We start from the raw sequence: 17,916 nt of genomic DNA, 5'->3' as shown, positions 1-17,916 counted from the left end.
ACCGCGGATCTGCGGATACGATCTGATCCATGGACACCCTTAGATGATAATGGAACAAGTATCAAAGTATCTGTGTTAGAAAATAAATAAAATAAAATAAATATATTTAGAGAAAGCTAATGGCAAGAGTGACTGAAAGAAGTAAAGAACCGAATCATCTTTTTTCTTTTTTGGGCAAACCCCTAAGATAAAAATAAGTAGCCTCTTTCCCAAATTAAGAAAATCAGATAAACATGGAATAAATTCTCCCTCGCACGTGAAGCCACAATAATTCATTGGCTATAGGTGTTGACGATAGAAGTGGTAATAAAGGGGGCAAAATTTAAAAAATGTAAGTCGGTAATTAATATTATTACATTTTATCTTTCTTCTCTTTCTTATGTTATCCCTTTTGGGTCACCAAGAGTCAAATCTAATCGAGTGTTAAGGTGGATACTGTGTTGTGATGATGACACGTATCCTTGGGAACCGAAAACCTATGCTTCCGGTGGCTGTTGCCCGGACAGGGCCAACGCTGTTAGTGGTGAACAGCAAACAGCCCTGTCGGTTGTCAGTTATTTCCAGACAAATAGTTAACAAAAGTCAGTGCAAAATTCAATAGAAAATGCAAAGTGTGTTTATGGAGACTAGAGAGATTCGTCCGTACGGGATTAAATAAATAAAATGTTTTTTAGAAGAATAAATAATAAATAATAAAATAATTAAAGAATATATAGCTTTATATTTCGGACTATTTATTTTAGAAAAAAAAAATTTTGAGAAAAAAATTATTTTGGTCCGTACAAGAGTTGAGACAAGTAATTTTTCGTACAGAAAGAATGAGGGAGTGACCAATAAAGTAGTGCCAACTGCCAACAGATGAGGTGTTATTAGATGGGTTCCTAACTTGTCACGTGTCAGCAACATGCGAGTCTCGAGTGCGAAATTTCCAGGTCCATAGGGGATGGGGAACTCTCTCTGATTGGTTAAATAATTTTTAATTTTTTTCTCACTTTTCTTTTCCCATATTTGGAGTACACTTTATCCAATACAGCCGGTGGCCCAGAATGTTAGCATTAAAAGGTGCAGGTAAAGTTCTTTCAAAGTTAAATGGTGGTGATTATTATAACTTGTGTATTGTCTTTTGTGGGGACCATACATATACAGGTTCATCGTCCTTCTCCAAATTTAGTGAGGTAATATCCAAAATGATTTTTAAAATTTTTAATTTTTATTAGATTAGTTTTTTTTTTAAATAATCAAATAAATTTTTTATTCTTTAGAATTGTGAATTTTCGTTAGTTCAAAAATAACTAACCATTTTAATGGTACTGAGGTATAAAATTAAGTGTCAAATTGACACTTAACTATATACTGATATAAATACATAATGAGTTCAATTTAAATTGGTGTTCTAAATTTGATTAAAACACTCAAATTAATCTATTTACACTTATAAAATTCTAACTCCAAATGTTCATTTTATTCTTCGTCTCCACTTCTTTTCTTGTTATTGCTATTGTTCATTTTTATTATTCGTCTCCACTCTTCCTTGTTGTTGTTGTTTATCTTGTGAAACTATGAAAAATCGTTCTTTTTTATGAGGTACGATGGACGTCGGTGATAGAAGTCAAGGAAGTTCAAACAAGAACAACTCTAGTGGTAGAAATTATAGCAACAGGAAAATTCGAACCAAGGGCAAAAATGTTGTATTATGTAATTGTGGGTTGCGTAGGGTGATTAAGTATTCAATGACGCCAGAGAATCTAGGAAGACCTTTTCATGAGTGTCCCAACTATGAGGTAAAACTCTCTATTTGATATAATTGTTAAATTGATACGGTTTAAAGGGATGATTTAGTGATTGTTAATTTAATGTTTCTTTTTGCATTATTGTAGTTTGGAGTTCACTGTAATTTTTTTCGTTGAAATGATGGATATGAAGAATAAGGTGTGGTTCAAGTTGCACAAGAAATTTTCAATGAGCTCAATTGGAGAATAGAATCTTTAGAGAGTAGTTTTAGCACATTAAAGATACCGTTGCTACTATTATGTGTTGTAATAATTATTGGGTTTAGTTTTGGTGTTTGGTTATTTTGGTTTTTAGTTAAGAAATAACTAGAGTGTGAGTGTGTTCATGATCATTATGTAATAATTTATGATTATAAATGAAGTTAAGTTTTCTTCAACTTTGTATCTCATTAACCTGGATGAAGGATACTCTAATGACAAAATAAAGCTAACAAATACACACCTTTAAATAGAACAACTCGTAATATATCATTATAATTATAATGACCATGACAATGGTGTTGTCTTAACAAAAGCACAAAATAATGTCAATTATGCAACATCATAGTGTAAAATATAAAATATAAATTATGCCAAAAGTTTATAGTTAGGGCCATATCACGATGAAAACAAATACTAACAAAATACAAGTTCAGACTAAATCCATCACAAAGCAAATCAAAAGTAACAACTAAAGCAACAACACTAAATTGTTCTAACTATCATAAAGTACCAACTAAAGTTTTCATGACATCATCAGGTTTTCTTTCTTGGTACCTTAAATCCAGATGTTGGAACAAACTTCAACAAAGCTTCCATTTTTTCAGATATTACCACACTTACTCCTTTCATTGTCTCTCTTGAAACAACATTAACAGCACTAACATTTGACTTTAGAGAACTGATAGCATCAACAGATGGCCTGACAATTGAAAGTTTGTTTTGCCTATTTATCTTTTGCTTGGACAACTGTCAATTATAACAATTAGAGTCAACCACAATGCTAAGATTTACAACATTAATAGTAATAACTGATCATAATACTCAATAAAATTGTTCAAATTGTGACTTCTAAATAATTTTAGTAACATAAATTATCTTAGCAGCATCTTGAGCAACAGCACCTTGAACAGTAGTACCTTGAGCAGCAGCAACACCTTCCACAACAGTACCTTGTTAGGCATCAGCTTCATCACCAACTTAATCATCAACTTGACCAATTTGTGGAACTTCTTCACCATCTTCATCATCAGCTTGTTCTGTAGCTACTACTGCCTCCTCTGTCCTTAGCTTTTTTACAACTTCGCATTCCCTTGTAGTGTGACCAAAATTGCCACTTTTTTCACAAGTGAACTTGCTATATTGCTTCTTTAATTTTGTGGACTTTCTCTCTTGACTGCCTCCAACAGAGGCCTCATGTGCATCCTTCTTTGGCAAGTACACCAAATCTTATCAAATAATATCACAGTGAGTGGATATCATTTTCACGAGGATTAATGGACTAACGCAAGCGACGTCTAATTACATCTCTAATTATATCAATCACACCTTGGAAAGAGGAATTGGTTCATGGCTTGGAATAAGAATAGTGAAGGAAAAAGTGGTGGGATGAAAGAAAGCTTAAAGAATTTGAGAAAAATCAAGATAGGGAATGTTAAAGGCTTTAGGGATGCTAAATCCTTTAGGAATAATAACAATTGTGTTTTCAAAACTTTGATTCATGGAAAAATCTTTTTATAGAAAATCATTTATAATTAAATTCTAATGTCTTGGCAATCCAATTTCTCTAAACTTAATTTGTCGGCAATGTCTTGATCAATTAATCAAGAGAAGAGGTCGGTTTCGATTTTAAGCCACATAATTTTCAAAGACTATCCCTACATGAATTAAATGTCACATATTTAAGAACTAGTTCTAAAATCAGTGAAGATTATGAGAAGAGTTTTAAGCTAATTTCAATATTCAATTTCTCAAAAGTAATAAAGAAATCTAAGACATATTAGAATATCTCTCAATACTTCTAATAATTATTAATGAAGAACGAAACTCAATCTTAAAAGAGAAAAGAAGCATGAATAAAAATAAAGAAAGCACTTGCATTATTAATCCATAAAAATAAAACAGATCCCTTTAATAATAGAAATTTAGTTGCTCATGGTAGAAAAGAAAATAATTAAACTATGAAGAGAGTGATCCGTATGATTCCATCATCTCTTGTGAACCTTGTTCACTTATTTATTATTTAAGTCCTAACTAGAATTAAAATTCAAAAACTAATCTAATGTTGTCTTTTAAAGAGAAATATAACTTATTCAATTTCAAATCTAATCTAATCTAATCCTAACAACCAAATCTTTATCTTTCTAGAAGATATTTGTTGCTAACTAATCTTTTAAATCTTGAATCTTGAATTAAATTGAAACTTCCTGGAAGTTGGTTATGCATTGGAGTTGGGCTTGGGATGGTGGAGTCGAGCTTGGAGTGTCTCTTGAAATCCTAGGAGTGCAAAATGCACTTGGAGCCAAGCTTGGAATTATGGAGTTGGGCTTGAAGAAATTCTTGAAATCTTGAGAACAAGAGAGATACATATAAGAGCCGGGCTCCATCTCTTGGAGTTGGGCTCCACTATGTGAAATTGAAGTGGAGTTGGGCTCCACTTTATGGAGCCGGGCTTGGCCCCTTTTTTTCTTCACTTTGATGCACGAAAGAGCTAGGCTCCATTGCATGGAGTTGGGCTCCATTGCTTGGAGTTGGGCTCCATTGCATAGAGTTAGGCACCACTTTGGCCTTGCACCTTCAAGCTTATTTTTGTGTTAATTTTCATCCTAATTTGCTTGATTTTGGCCGAAAAACACAATTATTTCTAACACAACTCCAAATATGTAATTAGTTATCAAAACATCATTAAAAACATAAAGATTTGATTCAAAAACTAAGAAACCAAATGAAAAAGATGCTTAAAAAGTGACTAAGATGACATGTCATCACAACACCAAATTTAAAATTTTACTTGTCCTCAAGTAAAAGAAAGATAAATAGAGTTTAGCTTTAATGAAAAAAAATTGAAGATCTTTTGAAATTTAAAGCTCAAATCAAAAGTGGGGCTTTTAATATAAGTGAATTTCTCTTATCCTAATAAGTCTTAAATATTTAGGAATTAAGAATATTTTTAAAAACTAAATTCCAGATTGTATCATGAGAATTCTTTTAGACTTATCTAATCCTTGAAACACTTTGCTTAACGTTTTAACTGAGAGATTTTTTTTTTTGAAATTTCTTAACTCTAAGTGTTTTGTCATAAGGTAGCTCTTAGCGGATTTTCAATCAATAATCCCGGGTTAGTTGGGCCAAGTTACCATGAAAGCTTCCCCTTGGATCTAATTACCCAAACCTCTTCTTAACACAATCACACCATAAGCACATAGCTAGGAATTTTGTTCATCCAGTCATCAATGCTCAGAGCCTCTTTGGACTCTAAATGGTTTGTTTCAAGGCAACTCTTTAAAGTGGGCTTTTAATTGATAATCCTAAACCAGTTGGTCCAACTTATCGGGTGATAAAGCACCCCTTGGATCTAATTGCCCAAGTCTCTCCTTGAAACATAAACATCACATGCACATAACTGAGATCTAGTTATTGGTGTTCAGAGCCACATTACTTTTGAATATTCATAATTTTTCCATACTTCTTTCTTTCTTTGTTCGTTTCTTTCTTTCTCCCTCTTTCTTTAATTTCTTTTTGTTTCAAGGATTTTGGATGTCCAGAATCTCGTAATATGTCTCTAGAATCTTTGTTTTCTTTGAGATTTCTTTTCCTCTCTTTCAAGATCATTTGAATATTTTTAAATTCATAGAATATAATCATGCTCACTACTTGATCACCACATTTCAATATAGCTTTCTTTGTTTATTTATTCAACTCTTTTTATTAAGGGTCACTCCTATCACTAGAGTGCCTAAGGACAGTCACAAAGTAGCAAGCAAGAAAAGAAAAACAAGAAAACAAGGATACAAGACATAATGCAAGAAAAAAAAATAGAGAAAGAAAACAAAAGAAACGAAATAAACAAGGAAGGGAAAATAAAAGATAAAAGAAAAGAAAAAGATGGAAAGAAAACAAACTAACCACCATATGGACTTACTTTACCAACGAATTGTCATTCATCATCTTCTTCATTCTTCGACTTTAGCAGCCCCATTCGGGGTCCTTGCTAACCAACTAACACGAAACTTAGAGTTTTGTCAGAGGTTTAAGCTTGAATGAGAAGTTATGCATGTGTGCAAATAGTTTATGGTAAACAAAAAGTTTAAGTATGGTGGTTTTGAAAACATAAGGAATTATGTATGCAAGATTTTGAAAACCAATTTTTGAAATTTAAATTCTATAAAGATACTTGAAGATTTGACATAAGTGGAGGAGAATTGCTCAACAATGCACCCTTGGTGCCAGTTGTATGGACGTTGAACTTCCAAATGAGGGGACTAGGTGCAGGCCACTTTGAAGACACGATGGAGCCAGGCTTTCCAAGGTGGCATTGGGCACCTACCTCCCTCTTGGGAGTGCTTCTATCTGGGCGCTAGGCTCTCCTTCTTGGAGCTGGGTGCCTACTCTCTTGGGAGTTACATCTCTCTATTTTTTTTTATAGATTTTTATGGTTGACTCAAAAATAAATCTAAGAATAAAATAGAGGAATAAAGAGAGGGTACTGATGTGTTAGGTTGATTTTTGCCGATCCACTTCTCCCAACAAACGCTCTTTTAACATCACTAGCTTGACAATTGAAGCTTCTTTAAGATAGGAGTTTGGTTGATTCACTACAAGAAAACACGTCTATTGCCACGCTTTTAAAGTGTGGCGAAAAGCTGAAAAAAGCGTGGCGATAGCTTTTCGCCACACTTTTTGAGCTACCGCCACGCTTTTGAAAGGGTGGCGTCTTTAAGGGTGGCGGTTGCTCTATCGCCACGCTTTTGGTGACCTATAGCCACGCTTTTTCTTTTGCCACGCTTTTTACAACTGGCCACCCGTTCAAGCGTGGCCGTATGTGGGAGATAGGGCCACGCTTTAAAAGCGTGGCAATAGATAGAGATACGGCCACGCTTTTGAAGCGTGGCAATAGGTAGAGATACGGCCACACTTTTGAAGCGTGGCGATAGGGAGAGATACGGCCACGCTTTTGAAGCGTGGCGATAGGGAGAGATACGGCCACATTTTTAAAGCGTGGCCATAGCAAGATATAGAGCCACGCTTTAAAAGCGTGGCAAAAGCCTTGTTAAATTAAAAAAAATTCTTTTCCTTAATCTTCATTACTACACAATATAAATTTTCAATCCTTTTTTATTACCAAACCTACAAATATAGTATGAAATTTTTATTACAAGACAAATAAAACAATAGTTAGTGACATATATAATTTACTATAATTGTTTTATACATTAAAAAACTAATTCTCAAATACAAAATAAATCTCGAGTTCAAATTCCAAAACTAAAATCTGAAGAAAAATACAGAAACAATACAAGTTAGAACTGCTCATAATATATCAAATTACACTAATAGATATGATCATCAACCTAAATACTTAGTAAAAGATCAGAATCAACCTAAAACTGCTCCACTTTGTGCATTAAGTGTTCAAGTTATCCATTCCAATACTAGCCTGCAGCAAAATATCAAGAACAAATTGAACCAACAAAAACGATATATATAAAAATATTATAAGAAATAATCTAATTTATGCATGTATTAACAATTCTAAATTAAACCACTTCACATTCTACTATAAAAATTCATAAGCATTATGCTAATAGAAATAAAAATAAACTTGGTCAGCTTAAGACAAACTTCTGGATTATTACAATATACAATTAGTATAGTAATTACGTAATTAAAATTTGCACCAGGAATTTATGATTCTCCTCAAGCACCGACGAGAAATCGGTGCAAAAATTTTCATTTAAGGTCCAAATTCCCCTCCGCAACAAAGCACTTGCATGAATTTTTCCCTATCTGAAAGAAGCTTCATTGCAACCTGCAATAGAACTATTTTCTTCACTACTTTGTACTCCATATTTATAGATACATCCATAAGAAAAAATAAAAAAAGGTCCATAGAATTAAAATTTAGAAGGTGCAGAGAGTAGTATAAGAAGTTATTGCTAAGTACTATTATACTGAACTGAACTCCATTGATTGCAATTTCAGAGAAAAAAAGAGAAAGCATTAACAGAAACGTAAACAAACAAAGAAAGCAGAAGCATGACAGGAATATCAGAAGTGTTGTATCAACTGTACACTAAGGCAATAGTGCTATTAGCATACATGCTCATAGAACTTGTCCTTCTTATTCAATACCTTAAAATTAGACAACCACAGCAGCCCCACAATCACCATAACCCAGTATCTCAGATTTATTGAAGAGAAGAACACCACAATTCTCTACACCTAGAGCATGATGCAGCAACTGGATCCTGTTGAATGCAGAGTTTCTTTTGCAAGTTTCTTCCAGGTCTCAGTATCTTGTCTTTGTGTGGTGTAGTGAGGTCCACAATTGTTGAACCTGCTCGACCTGATGGAAGCACACCGCCATCATATACAAAGGCACAATGCTCCCAAAGATTAGATGATGCAAATTGAAATATTACACTTCTCTAAAAGGAATACAATTGAAGATGAAAATGAAGCAAACTTACAACATGATTTAAAACCGGAAAAAAAAAGATAGATCATCATGACACTAGTTCTTCTTGGCTCCTAATGCAATTGTATGAACTCTTTCAACATCAATCCAAGCCTCTGCAGCCTGCAGAACCAAATCCAAATCTTCTTCATAAAAAACAAAAGGCATAATAAAAAAGTACATAATCGGTGAGTGGCAACAAATAAAACAATGACTCCTTCATCAACCAGAAAAAACTGGAACACCACTTTAAAACACTTGTAGATATGTTAATCAATAGTTACACGTTAACACAAGCAATAATTTTAGACTGGAATCGGTTCTAACTGCTTTTGCATTGACTGGTTAATGGAATTTTTTATTTATATTCTTCTAGAAAAAAAATCCAGTGCAAATATTTACTCCTTAAGTATTTAGCTTTGTCCTATGATGTTTGAATGAGGAGTTTCTTGCAACCAAATGATTTATAATGCTGTATCTCTAACTCATAATGATCAAGTGTCATTATCTTTTTAATATAATCTTCAAACTTCAGAAATGAACATGATTGGTTGAGATATTGATGGTGCAATGTGCTTAGATTAAGTGTATTATGAACCTATGGTGCAATAGATGTTTACTCCAAAAGTCAATTGAAAGTGTAGATGAGAAACAAACCTGCTTTAAGAAAACATGAAGCTGAGATGTGAATCAGGATCAACAGTAACCTCAAAGGAGGAATAAAGATATTATTAAGCATGTTCTGGAATGAGGTAACAATTCCCATTTCTTTGTACACATTGTACAACCTTGGAAGCTGCAAGATAGATTTTATAATAAATATATCAATAGAGAAATGATAACATTACAATCAGTGTGCAAATTAAGCCAGAAAATGTTTTACTCAAACTCATAATCTAAATAAGAAAACAGTAAAAAAACATGAAAAAAAATTATGATATGGAGCTGAAAGCTATGATATTGAAAATGAGCAAATCAGACGGTATGAATTAATGCATGAAAACTAAGTGAAACTAAAAACAAATCCTCGTTATAAATTGTGATAATAAAACTGATCTGTGATTTAAGCAAATAAAAAAACTAGAAAATACCTGAATTAACCAAACAACATTCTCACTGTACAGATCATTATTTACTATCCAACTAGCTAATTGGTCCCATTCACTTTGCTTCCTACCATATATTGATATTCTATAAATTAGGTAAGGAAAGACATACGTTAACAAGCATCTAGGAGGGAAATGGAATAAGCCTAACAAAACAATGATAAAGAAATGGAAAATAAATATCAACAAAAACTCATTCCGCTACATGGGAAAATGGGAAATCATCATAAAACTAAAAAATACAAAATTCTATTTTTTAAATAAATAAGAATAAGAAAGGATGCTTCATCCAGCTGCTGCTAGTTCACAAAAATTAAGAGCTTGAATTATAATTTGAAAAGAAAAATGTCATGAATAAAAATGCTAAGACTTAATTTAAACATATTGGCCAATAATAATAGAAAAAAATAAATTTAAGTAGACCTTTCCTTAATATAAAATAATCAAAGTTGTATTTAAAAAATATTAGGACACTGGACACACATCGGGAAAAAGCAGGGAAAAAAAAACCAACTATGCTCAGTTGGTAACCTGCCTTTTCATGGAAAGAATTGAAAAAAAACAAACCTACATGCTTATAGCAAAGCCAAGTTTACAAAAACTATATACAAAATAGCATAGTAAGAAACTTGTCCATGTTGATTTTAATGCCTGAGGAAAAGCACATAGGAAACCAATACCTAAAAGAGTTTAAATTAAATTAATTCAAAATTAAATAAATAAATGAAGTGTTCTACTTGAATTTTAGAATTTTATATGTTGTTTTAGGTTGTAACATGACAGGATATGGGAAAGCACCTGATATTTACTGGCAACGAGATCAAAAAACACTTGCTTTGTCAGCTCGCCAAGGAAACAACCTATTTAATGCAAGACAATAGTTTGGGCGCTTGTAAGTAAAGATGATAAAACTGAATCAATCAACACAGATCATAATAATAAACTCCAGCATGAATGCTGAAACATTTTGTCAATATCCCCATGTTATTGCTTTGCAAGACATTCTTATTTCCTTCTTGAACTAATTCTTAATCCATAGGTAGCAGTTGCTTTTGACAACAATCTAAAACTGCAAGTAGATATGGTTCTTATAAAACCAACATAATAAGTTCAACAACCAAAATAAAGCAAATTAATATAGATCAAGTAGGCTTGAAAATATATTCTTGAAACTCATTCAACTAGCACCTAACCAACTTTTTTTTTCCAATTTTGTATGGATATGGCTTGGTGAAATTAGACAGCTACTAACAAGTTTCAATGTTTCGCAGCACATGAGGGTTTTTGTCCTTTTCTGTACAGCAACATTGTCAGATGAACTTTATTGAATTTTAGCATGTTATATAAGGTAGCGTTTGGTGGAGAGACAGAGCCGAAAAGACTGAGACTGAGAGACAGAGACTAAGAGACGGGGATTGAAATAAATTTCAGTATTATGTTTGGTGCAAAATGAGAGACAGGAATTGAAACAAGAATGAAACTCTAATTTAATTTGCACAAAGGGTAAAATTGGAATTAGTTAATTGAAATGAAAGTATTTTAGGTATAAAATGTTATTAAAGTTTCAGTCTCCATCTTTAAAAATTTCAGTCCCCTGTGTCCCTATTTTTTGGAGGTACTGAAATACTGAAATTTTAGAGACAGAGACAGAAATTTTAGTACCAGTCTCTGAACTAACAAACACGATACTAAGTCTCAGTCTCTCAGTCTCTGTCTCAGTACCTCAAAACAAACGCTACCTAAAATCCTTATTTGAAGTAGAATGTAACAAGCAGACTCCAAAAAGCCAACAGGTTTTCTGCCATTGTGACTAGTTATAAGTAAATAAATAAGTGAATTACACAGGACTTCAAAATGTATAATACTGAACCCTAAACACTAAAATAAATGTATAATTCTGAAAGGAAGTTACCTTGAATGAGATTATCCTGCTTTAGGAATATCTCCCTGAGCATACTTTGACCACAAGGATTTTATTTAAGAACGATGAAATGTACTGTTGTCTGTGTGAACGTCCAAAAGGTCAACATTGAGGTCATATCTGTAAAACATATGTTCAAAAATCAGATTAACTTACAGAAGCTTAATCCTACCAACTTCAGTAATAAATTATGATAATAATAGAAACTAGAGAATAAGATCTTACCCAGTCTAGTCCAAACTCTCAAAAACTTCTTTTAAGGTTAGATATGTCCCATCTCTAAATATTACAACCTGGACAAGTTAAGATTATTCACAGTCATAATCTTTCTAAAAAATAATTCACAGGATATTAATAATCAAAATGGTGTAATAAAAGGCATTTGGTATTGACTTTTGCAATGATGATAATCAGTTGATCATTTTAAGTATCCTGAATGTCGCAAGTATTGCAGCAGTATTATCTATCCCATTCATATGTTGAATTAGCATACTAAAAAGTTATTCAATATGAAAAGTCTATTTCCTATTTTTCTTAGTACACAGTACAAGTTTAATGTGACCCTAAAATTAGTTAAATACTCCAAACCTAATCCGAAGCATCAAATTCGACATGAACAGTAATCCATCCCAATTCGCGAGCAATTGTAAATGAGAAATTGAATAGAGTAAAGTAACATGTACAAACCTCAAAGAAACCCTGGGGGCAATCAATAGATTCCTCTCAGCAGAGAATCGAGCGAAGCAAAAACGGCGAGGCAGGGAATGGCAGAAACGAACGCACCAGTAGGGAAAATCGAGCAAAGCAGAAATGGCGAGGCAAACACGAACGAGGGATGTAGTAGATGCGAGGCAGAGGCGCGGTGGAGGGATGACAAAGAAGACGGTGGCCAGCGCAATGGTGAGGGTTAGGGCATGGTGGCCAGAGCAGGAAGATGGCCAGAGCAGGAAGGCAATGACAAAAGTAAGGTGAAACCAGAAGGAAGGAGAGCAGAGAAGACCACACTGGGGACGATACAGAGGAGATCGGTGAGGAGGACGACACTAGTGACGAGGTAAACGAGGACGATGCTAGTGACGAGGAGGAGACGAGGCGGAGGAGAGGCTAACGGCGCAGCGAGAACGGTGCTGGTGACGGCGGGGATCTGAGCTCTTCCAGGGTTGCCATGGAGTTGAGAGTTGAGTGACGATGGTAACTTGGTAAGAGCTAAGAGTGAGAGAGTGCTTTATTTTTCAAAGAGTTTTTAATTAAGGGTTTCAAAGGGGATCTGAGCTCTTCCTGATCGAAGCTTACTTTGGGGATTAATTAAGGGTTTATTTTTCAAAAACCTTTTGGCCATGCTTTAAAGCGTGCCAAAAGAGTCCCTGTTTTTCTCTATGGCCACGCTTTTGAAGCGTGGCCAAAAAAATGTGGTCGTATCTCCAATCAATTGCTACCCTTTCAAAAGCGTGGCCGTTGACCCTTTTTGCCACGTTTTTGAAGCGTGGCAAGAAAAAAAGTGTGGCCAAATCTCTATTCAATCGCCACTCTCACAAAAGCGTGGCCATTGACTAGTTTTGGCCATATCTCCAATCAACTGCTACCCTTCCAAAAGCGTGGCCATTGACCCTTTTCGCCACGTTTTTAAAGCGTGGCAAGAAAAAATGTGGCCAAATCTCTATTCAATTGCCACCGTCACAAAAGCATGGCCATTGACCACTTTTGGCCACGCTTTTAAAGTGTGACAAAAAAAAAAGCGTGGCCATAGGCCTTTTTTCTTGTAGTGATTTTTGTCGATCCACTTCTTCCTCAAGATATGGCTTCAATCTTTGTCTATTGACTGCGAACCTTTTCCCAATACTTTCCTCCATTACTTTGACTTGCCCATAAGGGGATATTTTCACTACTATGAATGGACCAGACCACCTTGTTTTCAATTTTTCGGGAAATAGCTTCAATCGTAAATTGAATAACAAGACTTTTTGACCCACTTCAAATTCTTTTGAGAGGATTTTCTTATCATGCCACCTTTTTGTACTTTCTTTATATAGCTGAGCATTATTATAGGCTTGATTTTAAAATTCATTAAGCTCGTTGAGTTGGAGGAGTCTCCTCTCATCCACTGTCTTGTCATCAAAATTTAAGAACTTAATGACCCAAAATGTTCTATGTTCCAATTCAACTAATAGATGGCACACATTGACATAAACCAATTGATAAGATGACATGCCAATTGGTGTCTTGAAAGCTGCTCTATAAGCCCAAAAAGCATCACCAATTTTTCAAGACCAGTCTTTCTGAGAGGCATTGAACATCTTCTCCAAAATTTTTTCAGCTCTCGGTTGGATACCTCTACTTGTCCACTAGTTTGCTGATGATATGGAGTTGCCATTTCATCTCTGACTCCGTATTTTTGAAGAAGAGCTTCGAGTTGTTTGTTGCAAAAGTGGGTTCCTCCATCACTTATTAGTGTTCTTGGAATCCCAAATCTATTGAATATAGCCTTCTTAAAAAATCCAATCACAACCTTAGCATCATTAGTGGGTGATGTCATGACTTCCAACCATTTAGACACATAGTCGATTGTTGCTAGAATGAAGAGGTTTGAGTTTGAAGATGAGAAAGGCCCCATGAAATCAATTTTCCATACATTAAATAGCTCCACTTTAAGTATAAAGTTTTGTGGCATCTCATGTCTCCAGGATATATTTCTAGATTTTTGACATTTCTCACATTTTTGAAAAAAAAAAAGCTCGGGTGATGTTTGAAAAAAGTAGGCCAATAGGGGCCACTTTGGAGCATCTTGACTGCTGTTCTTTCTCTACTAAAATGACCACCGTAATACGAGCCATGGCAATGCCATAGTGCACCTCATATTTCTTCTTTAGGAATGCACCTCCAAATGATGTTGTCAAAACATCTTTTGAGGAGGTATGGGTCATCTCATAAGAAAAATCGGGAGTCATGGATCAGTTTCCTCCTTTGATGTCGATTATATTCCTTGGGAATGATTCTCCCAGCCTTGTAGTTAGCCATGTCAGCAAATCATGGCATAACTCTAATGGCTAGGAGTTGTTCATCCGGGAATTCTTCCTTGAGTGGTATTCTTCCTTAACCGGCAAGTGCACCGGGTTATCCAAGTAATACCTCAGGTGAGTGAGGGTCAATCCCACGAGGATTGTCGGACTGAGAGAGCAATGGTTGTCAAGTTGGATCTAGTCAGGCGAATCACAAAGGGGTTTGGTGAGTTGAAATCGCATAGAACAATAAATAAGAAATTAAAGAAAGCAAATAAGAATTGATGTAAAAATAGTATGAGAAAACAGTTAAGGTTTCGGAGATGTTTACCTTTCCGGATTAAAGTTTCTTACCAACTATTTTAACAATGAATGATTCATTCTATGGCAAACTTTAAATGTCTAAACCCTAATTTCTTAGTGATTTAGCCTCCTCTAACGTTCATCAACTGCCACTCTCGTGGTCACTTGATTCTGATTAGAGGGTGAAGTTCAGAAAATTAGTTTAGCGCCACGAAAACCCTAATTACCCAAGACTAACAGGATTATATGTTATATATCCATATTAGTTCATACAATTAGCAATTTAAGAGGAATTTGTTTTCAAGATGTTGTTCAAGCGAGATAACTCTCTCTCGAGAATCCCAAGAACTCATGTAGAAAAGGGTCATACTCTCGTTCTACCCAGTTCATAAGATTAAGAATGAAAACAATCCTTAGAATTGAATCAAACATAAATTAAAATAGAAGAATAATAGTTCTAATCCATAGAAATAAACAGAGCTCCTAACCTTAACCAGGAGGTTTAGTTGCTCATGACTTACAGAGAAAACAGAGTTCTAAAAACTGCAGAAAGAAGAAGATCCTAGACCTAAGTGATCTTTTCCTTTAAATACTAACTGATAAACCCATATTTCATGAGTTATTTTGTGCTTAGTTTGAGTGATTTATTCAATCCTTCACCCACTTATTCATATTAATTGCATGGTTTTACTTTCCCTTCTTTATTATATGATGTATGTGAAAAACATGTTTCCTAAGCTTTAAAATTAATTATTTTAATTACCTTTACTTCCATTCGATGCCGTGATTAGTGTGTTGAGTAGTTTTAGATTTTCTAAGGCAGAATGACTTAAAAGATGGAAAAGAAAACGTACAAAAATGGAAGGAAAGTGCGAAACAGAGTTTTGCAGAAACTGGTATCCACGCGATCGCATGGACGACGCGATCGCGTGCCCGAAGCAAAGAAGCAGCGACGCGGCCGCATGATTGACGCGACCGCGTGGCAAGAAAAACTCTAGATGACGCGACCGCGTGACCCACGCGGACGCGTGACAGAGGCCACGTATCAGAATTTACAGAATACGCTCAAAGCAGATTCTGAAGCCTTTTTGGCCCAAATCCAAGTGCAGAACACATAGAATAGAGGCTATAAAGTGGGGGAATGCATCCATTCAAAGGAGAGCTCGCATTTTTACTACTTTCCATGATTTAGATTTAGTTTGAGAGATGTTCTCTCCTCTCTCTCTTAGGATTAGGATTAGGATTTAGGACTTCTCTTAGTTTTTAAGAGTAACTCTCGATCCAGGTTTAATATTTGCTTTAATTTATGTTTCTATGCTACTTTTACTTTAATGCTTTTATTCGTATCTATAAATGTTGCTAACTTGACTTATGAACCCTTTCCATGTTATGATTTGAATTAATGATTATTTGAGGTATTTCAGTTATTGATTGCTTTCTCTTTAATTTGTGTTACTATTGCTTTCCATCTAAGGACATTTTTATTCCAACAGTTTTACTTTTTCCCTTTTTGGTCTTGGTTAAGAAATCAGTAACTCAACATTATTAAACTCAGCATAATTGATAATCGTTATCTTGCTAATTGAACTGAACTTCAATAATCCCAACTTTTTCTTTGAAAATAAATAGGATTCAAAGGTCAAACTAATTAGTCCCTTGACTTTCCTTTGCTTTGGTAAAGGTTAACTAAGTGGAATTTAGATTCAACTTTCATTATTGTTGAGAGAGATAGTTAAGTTGGACTTCCAATTTCTTTTACCTTGCCAGAAGTTTGCTTTACAGTATTTATTTAATTTAATTGCCATCTACTTTACTGGTCATTTAAGTCACTTGCTTCTCACCTTCTAAACCCCGATTACAACCTTTATAGCCAATAATAAGAACATACTTCCTTGCAGTTCCTTGAGAAGACGACCCTAGGTTTGAATACCCGGTTAACAATTTTTAAAGGGGTTTGTTACTTGTGACACCCAAAACGTTTGTACAAAGGGATTTCTGTCGGTTTAGAGACTATATCTTCAACGTGACTGTTTTTATGAACTTCTTTACTGGCAAAAATCCCAACGTCAAAAATGGCGCCGTTGCCGGGGAACTGCTAACGTGTGCCTTATTATTGGTTATTGTAAATATTTTTCTTTTGCTTGTTTATTTATTTTTGTTTTTCCTTTTTATCTTTATTTGCTACCATGAATTCTCACCCCTCTCACTTTGAGTTTGGTTCTAACTTTGTTGAAGGAAATAGAAGTTACAGTAGGAATATGCATCAAGGTCAGACCAATCAAGGATGGATGGAGCCAAGAGGATCTAATCAACCCTTTAGGCAGCAACACCCTCCGAGATATCCTGGACAAAGACCATTCTACCGTGCATATAAACCATCCTTTCAACATAACCCCGAACCACCATACTCACAAGCTTCTCTTCACCATTCGCCACCATATGATCCTTCCTTACCCCAGTACTAATCCAATCACTCCCAATCATCGCCACTTTCCTATGTATCATGTCCAAGTCCGGCAACCCGAGAAGCAGAGGTTCGCCTAAAGGAAACAGTAAATAAACTTCAAACAACCATTCGACAACTGGAGCAAACAATAATTCAATGGGTTTCTAGGCGCTCAAATACACAAGGATCAACCACGGCCCCATGTGAACAGTCTAACAAAGAGCGTAGCATGAAGGAGATACCAGAAACTCCAGTGGACAAGACAGAGAATGAATTTGTACTAGAACAAGTAGAAGAAGCTGTCATTGTACAAGAAGAAGAGTTGGTTGAAGATCTAGGAAATGCTGAACCTCCATGGGAATCCAGAACTGAGGAGAACTCCGTCAAGGACATTACAGTTGATGCCAAGGAGGATAGTACACAACCCCCAAGGCAAGTCATTTATGAAGAATCAGACGGAATAACCCAGGACATAAATTCCCTTGATGATGATAGCCACAAGTTTGGCTTTCTTAGTAATGAACTTGCATCCGCAAGTGAATTCTTTGAGATCGAAGAATCTTCCCCAAGTGAATATGAAGACGATGCGGAGGTAGATTTCTCTCAACCTCCAATCTATGACTCAAGTGATGAGGAAGACATAGAAGACTTTGACCAGGACACAGATACAATTGTAGAGCCTTGCAAGGAAGTGGAGGA

At 35.0% G+C, this 17,916-nt stretch overlaps 1 protein-coding gene across 1 annotated transcript; it reads right to left on the bottom strand.

Moving 5' to 3' along the window:
* Window positions 1–8,548: 8,548 nt before the first annotated feature.
* Window positions 8,549–11,506, bottom strand: LOC107618327 (AMP deaminase-like). The gene is made up of 4 exons (XM_088501552.1): window positions 11,464–11,506; window positions 10,350–10,411; window positions 9,103–9,241; window positions 8,549–8,568 (listed from the first exon to the last, which is right to left on the bottom strand). Exons 1-4 carry the CDS (start codon window positions 11,504–11,506, stop codon window positions 8,549–8,551), a joined length of 264 nt encoding a protein of 87 aa, XP_088357678.1.
* Between the last annotated feature and the right edge of the window lie 6,410 nt (window positions 11,507–17,916).

The sequence above is a fragment of the Arachis ipaensis genome, chromosome B1 (assembly GCF_059453495.1).
Source record: "Arachis ipaensis isolate K30076 ecotype BB chromosome B1, ASM5945349v1, whole genome shotgun sequence".
NCBI classification, from domain to species: Eukaryota; Viridiplantae; Streptophyta; class Magnoliopsida; order Fabales; family Fabaceae; genus Arachis; species Arachis ipaensis.
Note: the sequence above shows the minus strand (reverse complement) of the source record. Positions and strands in the feature narration are given on the sequence as shown.